This window comes from Eptesicus fuscus, chromosome 20 (genome assembly GCF_027574615.1).
Source record: "Eptesicus fuscus isolate TK198812 chromosome 20, DD_ASM_mEF_20220401, whole genome shotgun sequence".
Classification (NCBI taxonomy): domain Eukaryota; kingdom Metazoa; phylum Chordata; class Mammalia; order Chiroptera; family Vespertilionidae; genus Eptesicus; species Eptesicus fuscus.
This window is the reverse complement of record NC_072492.1, coordinates 28,907,262-28,927,837: the sequence shown is the minus strand read 5'-3', so window position 1 is coordinate 28,927,837 and position 20,576 is coordinate 28,907,262. Positions and strand designations below refer to the sequence as shown.

The 20,576-nt window shown below is 50.8% G+C and overlaps 2 protein-coding genes across 2 annotated transcripts in view; one reads left to right on the top strand and one right to left on the bottom strand.

Moving 5' to 3' along the window:
* Window positions 1-8,557: 8,557 nt before the first annotated feature.
* ZNHIT3 (zinc finger HIT-type containing 3) lies at window positions 8,558-14,161 on the top strand. Its single transcript, XM_054708983.1, has 5 exons — window positions 8,558-8,700; window positions 8,819-8,850; window positions 11,095-11,178; window positions 12,084-12,164; window positions 13,689-14,161. Exons 1-5 carry the CDS (start codon window positions 8,615-8,617, stop codon window positions 13,868-13,870), a joined length of 465 nt encoding a protein of 154 aa, XP_054564958.1. The 5' UTR covers window positions 8,558-8,614; the 3' UTR covers window positions 13,871-14,161.
* The window catches only part of MYO19 (myosin XIX), a 27,582-nt gene continuing 21,037 nt past the window's right edge, over window positions 14,032-20,576 (bottom strand). Inside the window, exons 20-25 of the mRNA XM_054708977.1 lie at window positions 19,681-19,784; window positions 18,241-18,407; window positions 17,984-18,113; window positions 16,613-16,698; window positions 15,851-16,153; window positions 14,032-14,823 (exon numbers count right to left, since the gene is read on the bottom strand). Of these exons, the coding sequence (XP_054564952.1) occupies window positions 14,695-14,823; window positions 15,851-16,153; window positions 16,613-16,698; window positions 17,984-18,113; window positions 18,241-18,407; window positions 19,681-19,784 (919 nt within the window). The 3' untranslated portion in view covers window positions 14,032-14,694. The remainder of the gene's footprint in view (window positions 14,824-15,850; window positions 16,154-16,612; window positions 16,699-17,983; window positions 18,114-18,240; window positions 18,408-19,680; window positions 19,785-20,576) is intronic.

Below are 20,576 nucleotides of genomic sequence, written 5' to 3'. Positions count from 1 at the left end.
GGAGTGTGTGTGTGTGTGTGTGTGTGTGTGTGTGTGTGTGTGTGTGTGGTGTGTGTGGTAACAGGTGTTTCTGTGTAGATTTGCAGGGTAGAGATGTCCCCGAAAGGGGACTGGGCCTAGAGCGGATCTGCCTCAGGCCCGCCAGTAGTGTGTGGGTTCATGCAGGGAAGATTTCACAAGATGAGTCCAGGTGATTTCGAGAGTATGTTTGTTAAAGCTGGGGACAGTGAGATGAAGAAAGGCTTAGCCTAGAAGAAGCAATAAGAGAGAGCATGTGCGGTACTCAGCTTTGGCTCCCCAGAAACGTTATAGGGAAGAAGTGGGCCATGCTGGGCTGCGTGAACTCGCTGAGAAGTCAAAGTCACAGTGAAGGCGATGAGCCATGGTGGTGCTGCCGTTAGTTCACTGAAAAATCAGAGAAAAGGGGGCCCTGGAGACAAGTTCAGGGGTAAGCCCAGGACGAGCTCCCTCAGTTGCAAGTCTCATGGGGACCCTTAAGAGTTTAGGAAAGAAAAGTAAAGATGCACAAATGAGAGGGAAGAAAGGCATGGGCATGCTCCAGAGAGCCTGAGCTGAGCTGGGTCTTTGTTTTGAGGGTTCTTATCTGTTTTCTAAAGGTGGGGATTTTAGGGGAGGACTTAGAGGAGGACCTCAATAGAGTATTGCATCAGCTTTATGCTGAAGTGCCAAAATGAGATTTATTCCCCTGACTTCATCTGTCCTTGGGTGTGGTTGGCACAAATGGCACTCACTTGATTTCTGTTATCTATCCCCTGAGTAGGGTGATTTATGCTATCTACCCTCTAGTTGGGGAGAAGTGTAAACCATTTACTCTTAGTGTCCTTGGTTAGGGAAGATAAGATTTTGTGATTTACTAGATGGCTGTAAATTGCTTAGCCGTTCAACATCCTGTCTCAGTTTCCCTTTTCCATTTGTCCTGGCTTACTAGCCTGCCTCACAGAGGGTGTGAGAAAAATGAGTGCCTGTGGGTGCCAGCTCCCAGGATTGTATTTGCACAATGGCGCCCTCTGCTGTCCCTGCTTTTCCAACAGTTCCGGGCCATCTACGGTTTGGAAGTTCTTCCTGCTGTCCATCCTTCCCTGGTGTTTCAGTTGTGGGGAGGACATCACTTAATGATAACAAAATAGCAAACAGAGAACTGGAAAGCAACTCTTTAGGTCCACCCTATACCTGATACCCAGAACTTTAGCTTGCTCCTGGAGACTTTCCGATACTACTACCACATGCAACCTCTTTTAAGACCTGAACTACTACGGTCTCTTAGGTATCAGAGGGGAAACTGAGACAAGCCACTGAGAATGTGTCAGAAACTCCTCTAACGACCCCACCTTACCTACTTCTTTCAGGTGTGACCCCAGCTGCCCCCATACCCTGGGGAAGGATGGGGGTGTCAGAGCTGCAGAAAGAGGCTGAGATTTAGCAAGGCTGCATAGATAGCTCACTTCCCCGCTCCGTAGGTCCTGTGGGAGGGTGAGATCAAACTGCCCTGCCTCCTTCCTTATTCTGGCAAACCAGGAGGTGGGGGACAGTGGCTCTTCCATAATAAGTAACCCCTATGTTAACCTGAAGTGCAGTTCAAGTTTAATGAGACCTATATGGGGTTGGTAGGCTTCATGGCTGTGGAACTCATGAAGTTTCAGAGGGGGTGCACTTGGTTTAATATTCTGAAATGCACAACAATTTTTGAACAAAGGGCCTAGCATTTTCATTGTGTAGCGGATACGGGGTGAGGGTGGGTGGGTGATGTGCAGTCTCCTGGCTGGCTGTCCACCCTCCCGGGGCTGGTCCAGAAGCAGCCAGGCAGTGGTGCTCGGACAACAACCCGTGGCCCAGCAGCCCCTTGTGGAGCCCTGGGCTGGCTCAGGTTCTGCTTTCTCAGAGGAAATGCTCCCTTGCTAGAAACCCAGGGCACCACATTGCTCCCTCCCCAGACAGCCAGCTCTTTGGTATATGGGCTGCGGAGGCCCTGTGGGCTGTGCACCGAGTCCAGCCCAAGCACTGTTGCCACGTGGGTCGGACTGGGCTGGGAGCCGTGTCTGGCAGTGCTGGACACTGGCAACTGGGCACTTGGTGCAGGCTCAGCTCACCGGGAACATACTGGGTGGCAACTAGTCTCTGGTCTCCCCCTGGGCTTCACACTGTGCCCCAGACTGAAGATAGGAAGGCAGGAGAAGGCCCTGGAAGAATGTTCAGGGGCAGAGCAGGAGCTGAGGAGCAGCAGGCCCTCCCAGGGCTCCGGGAAGCGCACGAGTGTGCCTTCCGGCTGCTCAGTGCCCTCTTTTCTGCACTAGGCCCTGCTGCAAGGAGCTGCATCTGGCTTCTTCGGGCTTCCCAGCATCACCACATGAGGGTCACACTCACGTGCTTCTACCTCATCCCCAGGTGCCCCAGGGGTGGGTTTCTTCTGGTTCGTGTGTGGGCACTCAGGCTGCCAATCTTCTGATCTGAGGAGAGGGCTCCCACCTTGGCCTTCTTCCGGCGGCCCCTGCAGTGCCCCTCAGTTTCCCTCATTCGGCCAGGCCTGCTGGATGTGTTTGGATTCACGTTTCCCCCCAACAACAGCATGGCACAGCTGTGGCTCAACTCTGTGATGAGAAGCGGAAGCAGCATTCTGGCTCATTGCCTGAAGGCCCGCGGTGAGGAGGCACCTGCACTTCCTCAGGCCCCGACCTGTCCCCTGGGTCTGACTGGCAGTCCTTTCCCCACTGGGTGTTCATGTGCGTGTGTCAGGCCAGCCCAAGGGTGGCATGTTGGCCCTAAGGTAATAACCCTCCTGCTGTCCCCCCAGGAGGATTATGTTGAGAACCCTGGAGCGGTTGTTTTTTAATTACCGTGGCCATCAGAGCTGTTTGGGTCTGATAGGAGGGACCTCCATTATCACCAGGTCCTTGACGAATGAAGTGGAGAACAAGGAACAGGGAGGAGGATGTTGGAGTGAACAGAAGTTTGTCTTTGGGGGTGTTAGCGCTTTCCCATGCCTTCTCTGACCCTCTGTCTTCCCATATGCCTAATGGGTTTGCTAATATCCACTTAGTCTTTTGGGGTCACTATGATGCCCAGGGCAACACTAGTTATTAATCTGTTGCCATAGGGGCCACAGGATGGGGCTCCCATGTTGGGGTGGGGTTAGACTTTTTCAACTGCTGGTGGACTGCCCACTCCTGCCCACACAGGTGTGTTCCTTCAGCAGGCTGCCTATCTTCATTCATCCAGGTTGCACCAGCAGGCATCCTGGATAAGGACAGGGAGCAGACGTCAAGAGTCAAGCAACATGATTCACTATACACCCTTTTGCCTCTACTCGTACCTCATTCCTCTCCCAATCTGAACTGAGGTTTGACTGATGCTAAGGAGAGATGACTGGGCCCTGGGCTACCATAATGGTCACCCATGGGGTTCTGGGGCAACAGGACATGGTAGGTCCAGTGTGGGCTTGGTCCTGGGCACCTATGCAGCCACCTGTCTGCTCCTTCTGGCATCCTACCGGCCCCTCTTTTCTGGACTAGTTTCTGCCCTAGTAGTTATACCCAGTTTCTTCCTGCTGCCCAACATCACTGCCATCACGATTATGATAAATTCACGGGGCAACCGTGTCATTTACTCCCTCAAGGGCAAGACTCTAGACTCCCAAGTTGCAGAGCCCTTCACTGGGGACCCCGGATCTCCCCTGCCTGCCTGGACACTGGGTGAGGAGAGCAGTCGTGGGTATCTGTGAAAATTGGTGGTCACCCAGAGTGGAGTGGAGGCATCTTTACTGCAAGGAATGTGTATGAGAGGGATCCCAGGGCTTGTCTCCTCCTCCCCCCTTTCAGGTGGCTGGGCCTGCTGGCTTGGGTGCAGGTGGGAAGAAGAACTGAGTTCCTGGAAAGTGAGTGGGCCCTCCCCAGTTGTCTGGGGAACCATACAACGCACACGACAAGTGTGAAGAGGGCAGTGGAGATGCCTGTAGTGCGTGAATGCCTACTGCTTCCAGAATGGTGCACAGGAATTGAGTACTGTCCACTTCCCGAGGCTCCAGGCCCCTGGACAAACATTGGCATTCCTGGGCCTCCTCAGGAAAGCTCGGATCTCTGGGAAAATTCCAGTTTAAACCCGCTGAGGCAGACAAGCACCCGTACAGATTAATAGGCTAGTCTGGACGATGGCCGGGTTAGGAATAGCAGCTGCAGGCTGGGACTGCCTCTGTTCTCTGGCGGCAGTGCTCTGGCTGCTTCAGCACCGCGGGCTGGACAGCGCCTCCAGGGCCGGCGGGGAGGCTCCTCTCAGAACTTCTCGGGGTGGGCGGGCGGGGGGGGTCGGGGGGTGGGGTGTCTGACCGGACAAAGAAGGGAAGGCTGTTAGAGATAGAGACGATTTTTTTTTTTGGCCCCTAGAGGGCGAGCGCAGGTGGTACGAGAATCCTTAACAGGTTGGAATCCTTGTGGGGCTGCGTCTATGTGTAACGCCCCCTCTCCTGATTCTGGCCGCTCAGCTCAAGACCGGTCACAACCCGCCTGTCCGGACTTATCTGTGACCAGTCCACACCCCAAGACCTCTGGACCCAAAACATCATTTTAATTTTTATTTTTTAAAATATATTTTATTGATTTCAGAGAGAAAGGGAGAGGGAGAGAGAGATGGAAACTTCAATGATGAGAGAAAATCATTGATTGGCTGCCTCCTGCATGTCCCCTACTGGGGATGGAGCCTGAAACCTAGGCATGTGCCCTTGACCAGAATTGAACCCCGGGACCCTTCAGTCCGCAGGCTGACACTCTAGCCACTGTGCCAAACCAGCTAGGGCCAAAACTCACACACACACTCTCTCTCTCTCTCTGAATCAATATATATATCAATATATATAATTTATTTCAGAGAGGAAGGGAAGGGAGAGACAGAAACATCAATGATGAGAAAGAATCTTGATCGGCTGCCTTGTGCACACCCCCTACTGGGGATGGAGCCCAGGATCTGGTCCTGTGCCTGACCAGAAATTGAACTGTGACCTCTTGGGTCATAGGTCCACATTCAACCACTGAGACACACCACCTGGCTGGACCCAGAACTTTTTGAGCTGGGTCTGCCTAGCTTGGGGACCCCCATTCTGAGCCCCACTCCGCATGGGACCCTTCAAAGCTTCTAGGAGAATCTGGTTGGGAAGTCCTGATTCCTTTGATCTCTGTTTGTCCTAAGGAGATCTATGTGGATTTGCAAGTGGGAGAGAGTGGGAGGCAGGGTGAGTGTGTTCAATGAAACAACAAGGACCTGTACTGTTGGTACTTTCCCAGTTCTTCTGGGACTGTGAATAATGCAGTTATTCTCTATCCCTTTTATTGTTTGGAAGTTCTCTTTGGAGTCTAACTGTAGGACAGACTGTCATTGTCTAGAGTTGGGGAATGAATACCATTTCACAACTATAAAATAACATGCGGAGAGTTGGAAATCAGTTATTGGGACCACTCCACCAGAACCTCAGGCCTCCTTTTATTGAGAACCAGCAACCTCATTCACTTGAACACCTGAACACCAGAGGGAAAACAGAGGGGGGCAGATGAGAACATGACAGTAGTTCACCTAAAATCTCCATACTGGGGGGCAGGGATAGAGGTGTTGGAACTGCAGAGAGAAGCTGAGATTGAAGCATGGCAGCACAAAGAGTCTGACCTTAACCCCTGGGCTCTGATAAGGGCAACGAGTAGCCCATGTGGGCTGATTAGATTGATCCCCCTGCCCCATCATGGCATTGAGGGAAGGTGCAGGGCAGTGGCTCAGGCCCTAGTTAGTAACTCAAAAGCTCCAGATTAAGCTTTCATAAGACTAATGTAGGTGGCCTCCACCCTCTGGGGCTGACAGGGAGCATGGGGCGATGGTCACTGGGGAACTGCCCCTGGACAGCCAGTTGCATTTGGAGTCCTCGCTAGCGTGGGCCTTGCTTTCGTCCAGACACTCTTGACCATAGGTCAGCTGCTTCCTCGTCGCGCTTCCGGCTCTTCCCCGCCACTTGGCGATGTGCGAGGTGCCGTGGCGGGCCCAGGTCCGGACTTAGTCCTGCCTGCGGGGTGAGCGGGGTGAGACAGCCTTGTCTTCTCTGCAAGGTCTGGCGCGAGCGCTGCTGCACCGGGGCCGATCTCTACCTGGAGCGCCCTCTGGCGGTGATGGGCGTCAGGCCTGGGCATCCCCGCGCGACTCTGGTCTTAGGAGTTAGCCCCAGGATTGGCTTGCCTGAAATGCGCTGGACAGCGCCTGCCAGGGCCCGTAGCTCTGAAAACCATTGCTCCAGGATTATTACCTCGCCTCTCCTGTCGGCACTGCTCAGTCCGACGCTAAGGAGGCGCGAGACAGTTGCTAGGATGGGCATGGTGGAGGTCCAGGGGAGACAGGCGGCCACCGTGGGCATCCGCATCCGTGTGGACATTGCTGGGCCTGGTGCCATACCTGTCATTCTTCTCTGAACTGCCCACTGCCCACAGGAGTTGGACTGGCCTTCCGTGGCTGCTGCTTTTTTTTTCTTTTCATTTTTTTATTAAGGTATTATATGTGTACATATCTTACCATTGCCCCCCCCCTCTCCGTGGCTTCTTGATGTTCCTCGATTTCATCGCCATCACAGCTGAGCCACCTTCTATCCTGGACATTGGAGGAGGAGGGGTGAGGCTGTCCAGGAAGTGGGGGTCTCCCAGAGTAGAGGGAGGGTTGTTTTTTATTGCGTAGAATGTGCGTGGGAGGAATCCCGGGAATTTTTTGTTTTTGCTGGAATCACCATTCCTGGACCCGAAGTTAAGGGAGTCAGTGTGGTTTGGATGTGGGTGGGGTTGAACCCCTGAAAATTTTGTAAACTTTTCGGGGCCTCAGCCTCCAAACACAATTCACAAGAAAAGCCTGGAGAGGGCAGTGGTGATGTCCATCATGGGCAAATTTCTACCAGTGCCAGACAGGGCACGGGATTTAAGTGTGGTCTGACAAGTCGCTCACCTTCTCTCTGGCCTTCCCAGGTAAGCACAGACCTTCTGGGATACCTCTGATTGAAACCAGCGGTAGTCACAATTGTTGAGGAATACAAAGAACACTGCAGATTATTGGGTCATTGTGGGTGCATCTTGGATTTTGCCCGGGCACCTGGCTGGAGGCTGGAGGTAGGGACATTAGCACACGGAGGCAGCCAGAGGGGACCTGACGGTTCAGCACTGAGGACTGGACAGCGTCCTCCGGACAGTCCGGCACAGCCAAAGGAAGGATGGAGAGTCACTCATGCCCAGGGCCAGCACAGCTCAGAGGCTGATCGCAGAAACCCGGGACTTGGGGCCTGGGACCTGTGCTCATGGGGTCTGGACTTGGAGCTACAGGAGAGTTACAGAAATGTTTTAGATATTGTGGAAATAACTCTTTGTAGTGCTCCAGATTATAAACCTTTTTATACATGGTCTCTTTGCCTCACAACAGATAGGGAATATAGGTCTGGATATCTAATAGATGAGGGAGCTCAGAGAGGATAATCAAACTTTCCAAGTCACAAGGCCAGGGAGGGGTTTGAGCTAAGACTAGAATGGCTGCCTTGGTTGTAGCAGATGCATTCCCACAGATTTTGAAAATCATGGGGGACCCTTGTTATTGGGATCCTGAGGGCTGATGAGCCAACAAAAGGAGGGGCACTTAGGGTGAGGGCACCACTCATATGGGGCAATGCTCAGGGCTTTGAGGAGAAGGGGGACTCCAAATAAAGCGTGAACTTGTCTATTCCTAAAGCCTGAGGTGGCATTCAAGGCTCATCAGAGCTCACCTATCTGGACTCAGTAGGACAGGATTCCCACCTTTGGGCCAGAAGTCACACTTCGCTTACCTGGTTAATCTGTCCCACTCTGGGCTGGGACTAGGGTGAGGTGAGTGAGAAACCAAGGGTGCAAAATTTAAGCAGGCACTCACTCTCGGGGTCATGCAAGTGCAGGCTAGTGTCAGCATGACTCTAAAACTGAGTCTCTTCCTTCCAACCTCCCCCTGCTTCCTTCACTCTAAGCCCTAAGCTCCCAGAGGCCAGAGACAACCTTTGATAATCCCTGGGTGTCCCAGCCCAGCATGTGGTCATAGCAGGACTCACAATTAGCTTCAATAAACGTTTGTCAGTGACCAAGCCTCATCTTTCTTTCCTCTGAGAAAAATGGCCTACGATGGGAAGGGCATGTGTGTGTCACGTGATCTGACAGAGGTTTGACTAATGGCTGGACTTCTCATTTACTAGAGATAATGCCATGTTAGAAGAGAACCCAAAGCCTGTGCAAGATTCAGAAAGTCCACACCAGAAAAGGAAATGTGGGGCGACAGAACTGGAGAGTGCCGATGGCTTGTTCCAAGTCACGCTGCGGCGTATGGACGGACAGGGCTACTGCCAAGTTCTTCCTCGATGTGACCCAATCAGGGAAAACCTCTGCTGCAGTTACTGGGCGCACATCGAGTGTATCGGCTTTCTACTGATTGGGCCTGGAACAGTAAGCAGGATCAATCTATTGCTTTTGTCTGCCAGTAAATGCTGCGCGCTGATTGGTCCTGGTTAAGGAGGCGGAAGAAACAGCGAGCACGTGGCACCCGCGGCCAGAGCCGCGCGCGGCGGGACCGGGAGACCATGGCGTCGCTCAGTGGTGGCACCGTCGTCTGTGTGATCTGCTTGGAGAAGCCCAAATACCGCTGCCCCGCCTGCCGCGTGCCCTAGTAAGCGCCGGCCGTCGTGGGGGAGGGAGACGCGAGTATCGGGCCGGGTGGGGTGGGGCGGGGGGCCGGGCCGGGGCGCGAGGCCTTGAGCTGAAATGCCCTCTCGGTTCTATTACAGCTGCTCTGTGACCTGCTTCCGGAAGCACCGAGGTAAGGCCCCCGCGTCCCCACCTCAGCCCGGGCCTCCCTCCTCGTGTGGGGCGGCTCCCACGTCCCGCCCCGGTCTCGGGGATGTGCACCCCTCCGGCCCGCCCCTCCGGGCCTTGTCGCGCCCGATCCTGTCGGATCTCTTGGGGACACCTCCGCCTGTGAATGCTTCTCTGGATTTTGAACATTCAAAACCTTCTGCTCTGTCTTTTCTTCTCTGTGCTATCCTTTTTTGTGTGTGTGTCTTTAAAAAGAGTTGATCGTTTTTCGCCGGAAAAGTCAACCCAGCTATTTCATCTTTGTATTCCTCATCATTTGGCCCAAGTTGCGCTGGCTAAGGTTAACGAGAACATTTTTCTAAATTATGTCTTGTTAGAAACAGGGAGGTAGATCTTTTTACAATAAGGATCTATGTCCTTGGCTGTTAATGTTGTCAAGTGTACATTTTAACTTTGTCCAGCGCCTCTTCTCAGCCCCTGGGGACCCTTTCCCACGACTTCATGATTGGTTGATTCATGGTGAAGTTCCTCGTTTAGTTTTTTTATTTTTTATTTTTTTAATTTTTTATTTCAGAGAGGAAGGAGAGGGAGAGAGAGAGAGAGAAACATCAATGATGAGAGAGAATCATTGATTGGCTGCCTCCTGCATACCCTCTACTGGGGATCAAGCCCACAACCCAGGCATGTGCCCTTGGCTGGAATTGAACCCCGGGACCCTTCAGTCCGAAGGCCGATGCTCTATCCACTGAGCCACACCGGCTAGGGCTAGTTGTTGTTTTTTTTTTCCAAAAAATATTTCTTTATCGTTGGTAGTATTATAGATTACCCCCCCTCCCCTTTTCTCATTAGTTGTTTGCCTCTCGTTTCATCCCCTCCAATCTCTGTTTTACAGCAGTATGTTTCATGCCTTTCTCTCCAACCCCGCCCCCCACCTCCCGCCTTTTTTCTAAGATCTCTGGAGTATCTCAAAAGAAACCTAAGCCTGGCCGGCGTGGTTCAGTGCTTAGTGTGGACCTATGAACCAGGAGGTCACGGTTGGATTCCGGGTTTCAGTTCCTGGTCACGGCAAATGCCAGGGTTGCTGGATCCCCAGTAGGGGGCGTGCAGGAGGCAGCTGATCAATGATAATCTCTCATCATTCATGTTTCTCTCTCCCTCTCTGAAATCAATAAAAATATATTTTAAAAAAATAAACCAACTAAAGATAGGAAAGAAGATAACTGTTTTGCTGGGATGGAGAGCTGGGTTGGGAGCACTTCCCTCTCACCTTGCATTCCCACGAGGCCCCTCTAAGAACCCTGTCAGGAGCTCTTACCTGTGTGGCCTTCTGCTGCCAGGGTGAGTTTTCTGAAAAGTAATTGGAGCAATTCACTCCCTTGTTAAAAAGGCCATTCTCTCTAGCACAGGTCAGTGGTTCTTAACCTGGGTGTTGTTCTCCCTAGGGAGATACCTCTTCACAAAGTTTTTGTTGTTACAGTAGCTGAGGAGGAGTTGGTGGTACTTCTGGTAATGGGTATTGATTCTGATAAACACCTTGCGGTGTGTGTGACTTACAGCATTGAAGACCTTCCACCCTAAACACAGTAGCACTCTTGCTGAGAAACACCTGTGACGGCCTGGCCCGTGTGGGGCATACTTTTGCTTCTGCTTTCTCCACTTGTGTTCCAGCCACCAGTCTGCTGGCATTGGCTCATCACCATCTCCTTGCACCTGACCCTATCTTAAGGGTTGGGGCCAGCCACACATCTTTCTTCTGCCAGAAATGGTCTTTGACCTGGCAATGCCTCCTCCTGCAAGACTCCTCTTGTTCTTATCTTCCGGCCCTTTGCATCTTATCCGTCTCTTTAGCTGTCTTCCCTAAGACTAAACCCCTCTGGGCTGGACCTGTGTATGCCCGATGGCACGAGCACATGCAAAATTTGATATCTGAAACTCCTGAGAAAATAGTTTGCTGCTCATTGAAGTCAGTGTGCCGCTAATACATAATGAAAGCCCTGTGGTACTAGGCAAGGCAAGGAGGGATCCGGACAGGTCCTAGGGGTCCGTAAGTTGTTCTGCCAGGTTCAGGGTTGCTTGTTTTTGCTATACTTTCCCTTGACTTGATCTCTCACTTCCTCTGCATCCATCTCTACCCCCACCCACATCCCTTACTCCATATGCTTCCCACCTCGATGCTGGCTTGGTGGGGAGGTATAGCCTTGTCACTAAAATGGAGGTGATGTGCTCCTGACGTTTGTGTGTCTTTCAGAGCAGTGCAATACCGAAACTCGTCTTGTTGAGGAAAAAATACCAGCTTTTACTGCAAAAACTATAAAGACTGAGGAAAACAAAGGTGGGTGAGTTGACTTCAAACAAACAAACCTAGAAAGGGGTTTCAAATAGAATAAGTTGAAATGAAAGAGGAGACGGGCTGGAGCAGGGAGTCAAGGACCATGTCTTCATTAGGGAGAAGCAGCTTCCTTAGCCCAGAGCATCAGGACTGGGGGCACTGTCCTTGCTGGTGATATAGAGCAGCCTAAAGGCATTGTTCAGGACAAGAATAATAGGGGCAACAGGCAGGAGGGGAAAGACTGTGGGTGTGGTTTGGGGGTGAGGGAGCCTTCTATAGTTGTGGCTTCAGTCTCCCTTCATGGGCCTGGCTGGACCTGGAGGCTTCTCACAGGTTACAGTGGTAGAGAGCTGCCATCCCATCCTGCCAGCCAACTGGCTATCGGGGTCATGCATCATGCCTGCCTCTGAAAGCAGTCCCCTCTGATGCTACCCAACGCACATTGAACATGCACAGCAAGGAGGTGGCCCATTTCTGCCCTTGGAGAAACTTCCTTACTGGGTGCAGGCAATGTCTGCCCATGAGGAGATTCACCTTAGCAGGTTTTTATGGAGCACACCTACTTTGTTGGTCCATCTTAGAGTTGGAGCCATGGTGAGGAGAGGAGGAGTGATAAGAATTGGAAAATCGGCCTCCAAGCATAACGACCCCAGGGAAACATAGAGTAAGTGTGTGGACACTAGGATGCATTTGTTTTAAGTCACCAGTGTTTCTTTCATTTTCCTTCCCTTTCCTAAAAGAGTGTTGGTAGTCACAGACTCCAGAGAAGAGGTTTTGTTTATACAAATGGGTTACTGTCACATGTGTGTGCATATACATTTTTAAAATCTATTGGAGTAGTTGTTAAAATCTGGCACCTGGTCTTTCTTTAGAGCTGTAAGTAGTTGATTGTGTTATATATTCCTTAGATGATGACGACTCTGTAGCTGATTTTCTCAATAGTGACGAGGAACAGGACAGAGTTTCTTTGCAGAATTTAAAGAATTTAGGTAAGTCTGTACTGTGCTTATTTTTTGTCAACCATTGAGATACATTTAATCTTTTGTATAGAATGTGGTTTTATTTGTGATTTTAGAGAAAGAGAGGGAGAGAGAAAAAAAAGAAACATCAATTTGTTTTTCTACTTATTTATGCATTCATTGGTTGCTTCTTGTACCCACAACCTTGGTGTATGTGAACGAAGCTCTGAGCCTGAATGTGATTTTTAAGGTTATTAAATACTTTAGCATGGCATGCAGAGCCCTTCATCCAGCCACACGGTTTTATTAACAACACAGGGTTTCCACACCTCCCAGCTTGTCTGCAAGACCATTTTCTTGGCCTGGGGTCACAGTGGTTTTGTGAGTTAGCAGAATTCTGTTCCTCCTTCAAGGCTTTGTTCAAGTGTCGTGTCCTAAGTGTTCTTGACCTTTGACTGTCAGAATTAGAAAATACTTTTTTATCTTCCCATGGTGCCTTGTAATATACTGCTCACCAAATTTTATGGTAATTTGTTTCACATCAGTCTGTAGGGGAGAAACCTACATTTATTTCTATGTTCCTAGTGCTCCATTTACAGTCAGGCCATTAATGCATACTGGATAATCCAGGACTTGTTTTTTAAAATTTGTTTTTATTTTTTTAAATTTATCTTACTGTTGTTGTTTTTTCGTTAATTCTCACCCGAGGATATTTTTCCATTGGTTTTTAGAGAGTGGAAGGGAGGGTGAGATACAGAGAGAGAGAGAAACATCAATGTGAGAGACATGATTGGTTGCCACCTGCACTCGCCCTGATCAGGGTGGGGGATCATGCCTGCAACTAAGGTGCGTGCCCTTAACCAGAATAGAACCTTAACCCTTCAGTCCCCGGGGCTATCCATTGAGCCAAACCGGCTAAGGCCATTTTTATTATTGAAAGTATTATATGTCCCCTTTTTTGGACTTGATTTTTAGAGGATATGGGTGTTAATAATACCCAGTATTTTGTGGGATTGCTCATTCAGTCCCTGATAGTTCTGTTACCTATATAATTCATGGGCTAGGGCAGTTCCTACAGATGGGCATTATTTTCATTCCCATTTCAGTCTGCCTGACAGGTGGTGCTTTGCAGTGGTTAGAATTAGGTTGGAGCTAGCTGGGGATAGTTGTGAACAGTTCTGTAATCTGTAAAGTACCATACAGATGTTAGAGTCATTTCACTACTTCAGGCTGGATCAAGCACTTAAGCATCATTCAGTGCAAGCATGTCTAACTTGCAGCTGGAGTGCCGTGAGTTTGACGTGCTCGATTCAGTGTATAACTGTCCTTGCCAATAAGCTAATGCTGTTTTCTGTATTTGTAGTTGTGAAGTATTTAACTTGGAAATCATTTTATACGCTGATTTCACCTTGTTTATGTAAAGCACTGGGGTTAATTTGTGGGTTTAAAGATTAAGGGGATACAATATTTATTACATTTAAAGCATTTAGCTTGCAGCCATCTCCACCTGTTCCAGCTTCAACTCAGATTGGCTTTCTTTCCTTAATTTTTAAGGGGAGTCTGCAGCATTAAGAAGCTTACTGCTCAACCCACACCTTAGACAGCTGATGGTCACCCTTGATCAGGGGGACGACAAGGCCAAGCTCATGAGAGCCTGCATGCAGGAGCCCTTGTTTGTGGAGTTTGCCGACTGCTGTTTAAGCATTGTGGAACCATCCCAGAATAAGGATCCTTAAAATGGATTATGGTGCTGCTTGCCCCTTCTCCCAGGAGACCAGGGCAGTGTTTCCAGGACGAAGACCTGCTGATGGAGGGTAGGTCACGCGAGTCTTCACCTCCGTTGCCGTGGGCTTAGATGTCAGGCAGATGGCGGCACTCAAGTGGCACATTCAAATGGTTGTTTTTAAGTTATTTATTTTTGGTACAGTTAAGGTAGATATTGTGAGATAATTTATCAAGTTTCATACTCTTTGGAGTGAAAACTTGCTCAGTGTTACTAAATAAAATCAAGGTGTGGTTCTGTGTTACATTGCATTGTTCATCATCCTTGATTCATAATTTACTTGCTTGAAATTACATAAATCAACAACATATTAAATAGTAAAGTTTTGTTCCTTTTAAAGGAACTAAACGCAGAATTTCCCCAGCCAAAATTTTAGAGCTGATCTCAAGTTGCCTGTTCTGTTTGTGGGGAATCAGAGTGGGGGGGGTACCCCACTGTAGCAACAGACAACTCTCAATCTTGTTTGATTGCAGTTGGCTCCGTGAATGTAGTTAAGATGTGGCCTTGCTGTTTCTTAATCTTGGTTTGGGAACTACTAACCCTGACACCTGTCAGTGCTGGAGATGGAGGCTCGAGCCCCAGGCACCACTGGTGATTGGCCGCATAGCCCTGCAGGCAGGCGGGCAGGCAGGAGCCATCACTCTCACAGGCCTGGGAGTAGTTTGGCAGCTGTGTGTTGATTAGATGTCTTTGGCAAGGCAGCTGGCAGGAAAGGCACTGTAGAAACAAAGGCACCACGGGTTGCCCGGCCAGGTAAGGATAGGAGGTGAGAAGAGATCACACGTCGCCCAGTCTGTGTCTTTCCAGCAGAATCTGATTAAAGCCAGTAACACTGTCGGACGACGGTTCGGGGCAGATGTCAGCATAGCGCAGCGGAGACTTCCTGCAGTGAAACTTGATCGAGCCCTAGGGAGAGAGAGAGGCGTCTTAACCCCGGCTCCCAGGAGAGCCAGGGCCTAAAGGTACCTCACAGAGCAAATGCTAGGGATGCAGGGGAGTGTGTGCTGGCATGAGAGTCATGGCAGTAGCAGGACTGAACTAACCAACATGTTTTCCAGTTGGTTAAGTGGCGAAGTCCAGAGCGGTATTAGAATATAAAAGTTCACATCCCTGCAGTGTGAGACAGATGAGGACAGTAGAGCGCTCCCTCCTAGAAGTATCATGTCTCAGCCCTAATACTGCTTAATGCCAGAAGGTCGAACAGTTAGATTTCGGTTTACACTGTGTGGTCATGGGAGATTCTACCCTGGTTCTGGCCTACAGTAATTCCTCTGGCAAGAAATTCAGTTTCCTTCCTTCTGCCTTGTCGATATCATGTAATCCTTGAGTGTTTGCCTGTTTTATATGCTGGCTGACTTTTTCCCTGGCTGCCCAGAATATAAAAACACAGGGCACTCGGACCAATGACTCACCTGCTTGTCATTTCCTTAGCTGGAAAAGGAGAAAAACCAAGTAACATAAGTTGGGGGAAAAACCTGGTGCCAAATCCAGTGTCACTGGAGGGAGTAAGCTGTCAGCACAACCCAAGTTTTTTCAAAGTGTGGGACTAATTAAAAGGTAACTCTAGAAAAGTGGTCGCCAACCTTTCAGACCTCACAGACCACCAGTAGCGGACCGCTGCTCCAAAGGTTTCCTTAAACCAGCGGTCACCAACCTTTCAGACCTCACGGACCACCAGTAGCGGACCGCTGCTCCAGAACACTTAGAGGCAGTTTTTAAGGTGATGAAAAGGCTCTGGAAAAGTCGGAGTTGTAACTGCAGCAGTTGGGAAGCTTAGGCTCTGGGTTCCCCAGTAGGGTTAGGACGGCTCTTGTCCCAGCCTCAGTCCTGCTCCCGCTGTGGATTCCTGGGCCTGGCCTCCTGCCTTCTACAGTGAGATGTGAGGGACCCAGGGCTGCTGTGCCAAGACTGCCTCCATCCCATCACAGCTTACCTGAGGCAGTGCTCGGATGGACGTGACACCATCTTGCTCTTGTGCTGTCTGGACAGTGTAGCTACGGGGGCTGCTGATGGGGAGCTGGAGGCAGGCCCAGACCACCAGTTTCCTCTGAAAGCCATGCACACCCACGGCTGCGTTGGCCAGGACCAGTCCCAGGGGCCAGAGGCGGATTATTGCCCCCGGGAGCCAGCTCTGTGCCTGGGGCAGCGGGAAGGAGCTTGGGGAACGGGGAGCTTGAAACAAGTGTTTTTCTTCTACACCATCCAGTTCTTTAGAAGCAAGGAAGGCCATTCTGATCTTAAAAAGAGAACACCACTTTATAGCTTTTGATTTATCAGCTCTTAATGGAAACCAAAACCCCCTTTAATAAGTCAGCGTAACAAGGTGAACTGAAGGGCACCTGGCTGTGAACCGCTGGATGCCTTCGACCAGACTGGCTCTGTGTGGCAGAACTTTATCCCCAAGGCAGGCGGGCCTAGGCCTTACATAGGTTACTTAAAAATACCTTGTCGAGATCTAATTGATATAAAATCCACTCCTTTAAGAGTCTATCATTCCATGGTGTTTAGCGCGTTCCCAGTTGCTTATGCCACTGTTTACCGTCACAGCCACCCTGCAGTGCAGGTGGGGCGCCCATTTTGTGCGTGAAGAACACGAGACCACCTACTTTGCAGTGGCAGGGCCAGCGTTCCAACCCGGGTCTATCTGGTGCCAAAATATCCACAGGCAACCCTGACTTCTGGATCCGATACTCACTCTCCACTTCTGCCATGCGCGCTTGATGACTGTTGCAGCTACGTGCAGCCTCTGGACGTGCTTCCGAGTTAACCAGGAGCGAATGGCTAGAGGGTTGCCCAGAAACAGGGGAGAGTACAGTGTTCATTACAGTTCTTGTAACCTGACTGTGCAGCGACACCAGAGCTGCCCTAAAAGTTTGAAATAGGTATTTTTTCAGTCCATGGCTACTTGCACTCTTTCCTTAAGGTAAGGTACTAAAGTCAATACATGAATCAAAATTGGCCCTCACACGCCCACAGACTTGGAGGTGCCTATACCTTGAAGGGACAGTTAGGAGCAGGGTCAACTCCCACCCTAGGCTCAGTCTGGCATAATGCCCAGGGAATCAGAGGAGTCTGAATTGCCTGCATCTTTTAGAATTAGTTCTGTTTTTTGGAACCCAAATCTGCTTGCTTTGTGAATTCATGAATGATATCACCAGACACCCACATGCTGGTAAAGGTAATAACTACTGAATGGTGGACTGACCATGATACTTCTTGAAAGTTCAGCATTTTTTTCTTTTTGGTATAATCATATTCAGAAAAAGGACTATTCCATAAAATATGAATACATTTGGATTCTGGATTTCTAAAAAATGAAAATGTTTAAAGACACATAAAAGTCAGCTGTTACCTCACCAAACCATATAGTTCTACAGTACTTTCTTATGCATTGTTTTCATGCTAATATGCACAGAAATGCACCTGAAGAAGGTGGCATCACCTCTGATGTGTAGTTTGGCGCCCAGGTTAGAACATCATATTGGAAGTGGTTTTCCATTAAATTTAAAATCTTCAAAAAGACTTGTTAGCTACTTCATAAGGATGGTCCATAATATAGCCATGATTCCACTACTGGCAAATATTTGGGTGGTTTCTAGTATTTTTATTTTTAAAAATGAGACTGCTGTTAACATGGTTCATACATTTCTTCTTTTGATGAATCAAATCTTGTCAGGTTTTTACCTTGTTAAACTCATTAAAAGCCCTGGAGACCAGCAGAGTTTTCGTAAAGGGAAAGAAAGATGGAGTAAACAGCTCTCTAGGTCTGGGAAAGGGGATTAAAGAGATTTTTAGCCTCCACTGCCTACATAGCACCCGTATTTGTGGTGTGACCTGGTTTCCCCTGAACGGAAAGACGCTCTGGGTGAGGACGGGAGCGTGAACCCCAGCGCACCATAGGACGTGCCACCAACGCCTTGAGGCTGGGACACTGTCAGCTTTGGTGTATGGGGACTCAAGGAACAGCATTCCAAGGGACGTAGGGTCTGCGATCACTGACAACAGCTGCACTCAAGGCCATCTGTGGGCCTGGAACGAGGCTACGTGCCCGGGGCCCCAGTCCTACCTGCCTGGATGAGCACCGCAGCCCGCCTCTGCCTCTCCTGCTTGCGATGCCGGTGTCGCCTCCAGCCAGCCTGGATGCAGCGGGCACACTGCTCCAGCACCTGGGCACGCCTGCGTTCCAGGAGCTCCAGCTGGGAGAAGGGGCATCCACTGAGGTCCTCGCCCATCCTGCCCCTATCCTGAGGAGAGCCCAGCCCGTCCTGCTGAGAGCACACAGCTGTTTCTGTGATCTCTGCTCCTCCTCTGAAACCAGCTTACCGTGGAGTCCGTCATGAACACCTTGGTCCTGCCACAGTGCACTGTGGCTGGCGTGGCCTTCGCCGAGTCGCCCGATGTGGCTGCTGCCCCAGGTAGAGCGGGGAGAGTGCGGAGTATGTCCTGGAGCAGAGGCTGCAGCGTGGCCTCCGCGGCCTGTGGAGACCATTCTAGGGGTGGGAGACAGGTCCCATCAGTGCTTCGTCATCTACACACTTCTGTGGCCTTAAGAAACTGGTTCTGGTCTCCCTAGCATTTTACAGGCCTCTTTTCTTGTCTCTAGCCATTTTTACCTCCTTTTTTGTGGGGGAGAGACCAGGGGCAGCCCCTCTCATATCCCTCAGGCCCCTGGCTGTTATGAGGAGTCTTGGAATCCCACTGTGGCTGTGCCCTGGACTGGCCTACAGCCTCCACTCCTGTGGGTCCCTTTGGGCAAGTGACAAAGGGCACTTGGTGCCCCAAACGTGCTGAGGGCCAAACAGGGCAGTAGGGCCACCCCCTCCGCCCTGACAGCTCACTTCCTGCCATGGGAGGGAAAAGAGAGGACAGATTCTGGGCCTGTGGAGGCCCTGGGGTCCCCCTGCCGACCTCCTGCATCACAGGGCTGACTGCTGTGGAGGGAGGTTTACCTGAGGCTCTGAACACCTTTGGCTGCCCAGCGCCTCTCTGGAGACAGAGGCTGCCAAAGAAGGTACCGCAGACGAGAAACAGCAGCAGAATCAGCCAGAGCCCAGGGGACGTGGGCAAGAGACAGAGCAGAGCAGACCATGGAGAGAGGAGGAAGAGCGGTGGGGAGAAAGGTGAAAGGAAAGTGACAAACTGTGCCCAAGACAGAGAAAAACAAAGCAGAATTGTCCCAACTGGGTTTCCTGGCCCCAAGGTAAGGCTGTGTACATGGGAGTGGTTACTGCTGGGCTGGGATCCTACTGGGCGGAGCCTTGCACCTCTTTTCCTCCTCCTGTGCTGGGGTCACAGCCTCAGTGATAGCCACCAGCCCACAATCCTCAAATCAGGGTCACAGGCCAGAACTTTCCCTTGAGACCAAAGTTTGGGGGGAGAACCCCAGCAGGCTCAACAGCTCCCCCAGGGTACTTTTCCCCACTGGCCAGGCAGAGCTCATTATTTTAAGAATAATTTTAACCAATTACTTCCTTTCCTTTCCCTCTATATCAAACTGCTTGCCCAGTCTGACCAGTTTCTTCCCAATATTTCCTGACTGTGTCCACATCTCTAGCTTCTCTCTACTCCTGCCAACCTAACAGCCCTACCATGTGGCCCCCACAGTAGTGTCCAGGAAGCATGAGGAGTGCCCCCATCTACCCAGAAAATAAAGTCCAGCTTCTGTGACTGGGCCCCACCTGTCACCCCAGCCCCACTTCCCACCACTCTCTGCCCCTATAAGCCAGCAACAGTAGACTGGTTGAACAAATGGGCCCCACTCACCTGAGCGCCCTTCATTAAGAGTCGGGCTCTGGGGGCTCAGGGCTGTGCGAGGACGGAGCTGCCTCAGTAATGCGTACCGTTCCACAAAGTTCCGGTGAGAGACCCTGGAAGCCAGAGTGGGGGGAAGAAGAGAATGAAGCGACTTCATCCATGGACACAGTGCTCAGGTTCGACGGGAGTAACTTAATCTGCTCAACAACCCGGTGTGGCGCTGCCCTGGCTGCACTGCATGGCCGAGGCTGTAGCTCTGGAGAGATTACTTTGAGGGTCTGCTCTTCCTGGGCCCTTTCCTGGAGGACTTGCTGCCTGCCTCCTTCCAAGGGGCATGCAGCGCCCCCCCTCTCCCCCCCGCTTCCCCTTAGACAACTAGACCACTCCTGCCTCACACCTGTGCTTGGCTGCGTCTCCACTGTCCTGACCCACAGCCTCCTCCACTTATCCTGATTTCTCTACTCCCCTTCACGGCAACACTTCTCTAAACAGCTGGTGACATCTAACATCTGCACTTCCTCCTCTAAGTTTGGCTTCTGTCCACAACACTGCACCGATGTGGCTCTTGTCACAGCCATCAGCATGCCACTCAAGTTATTGTTGCTAGTTTCTTGTCATCCCCCCTCTCGAAATGTGAGCATTCCTCAGGGCATGGCCCTGACCCCTTCTATCCCCACTGGGGTTTCCTCCTTGTTTGTGGTGTTGAGACCCTCCAGCTCTTAGAGCTCTGCTGAGCCGGGGCCTGTCTCACAGCCATTTCAAACCTGACGCTCCCACCCTGCAACCTGTGCCTTCCTCAAACCATCTCGCCTCCAGGAATTATCCCCCATCCATCCATTTGCCTCAGAGGGAAGCCTGGAAGTTGATTTCCCTGCCTAATACCCCACGGTCAATCAATCCACAGT

What these genes read in the sequence shown, in the direction of transcription:
- ZNHIT3 (XM_054708983.1), top strand. Translation starts at nt 8,615, where the DNA reads ATGGCGTCGCTCAGTGGTGGCACCGTCGTCTGTGTGATCTGCTTGGAG. An exon ending in CTGCTTCCGGAAGCACCGAG is followed by an intron (nt 8,851 to 11,094) that starts GTAAGGCCCCCG and finishes TGTGTCTTTCAG; the next exon opens with AGCAGTGCAATACCGAAACT. An exon ending in AAAGACTGAGGAAAACAAAG is followed by an intron (nt 11,179 to 12,083) that starts GTGGGTGAGTTG and finishes TATATTCCTTAG; the next exon opens with ATGATGACGACTCTGTAGCT.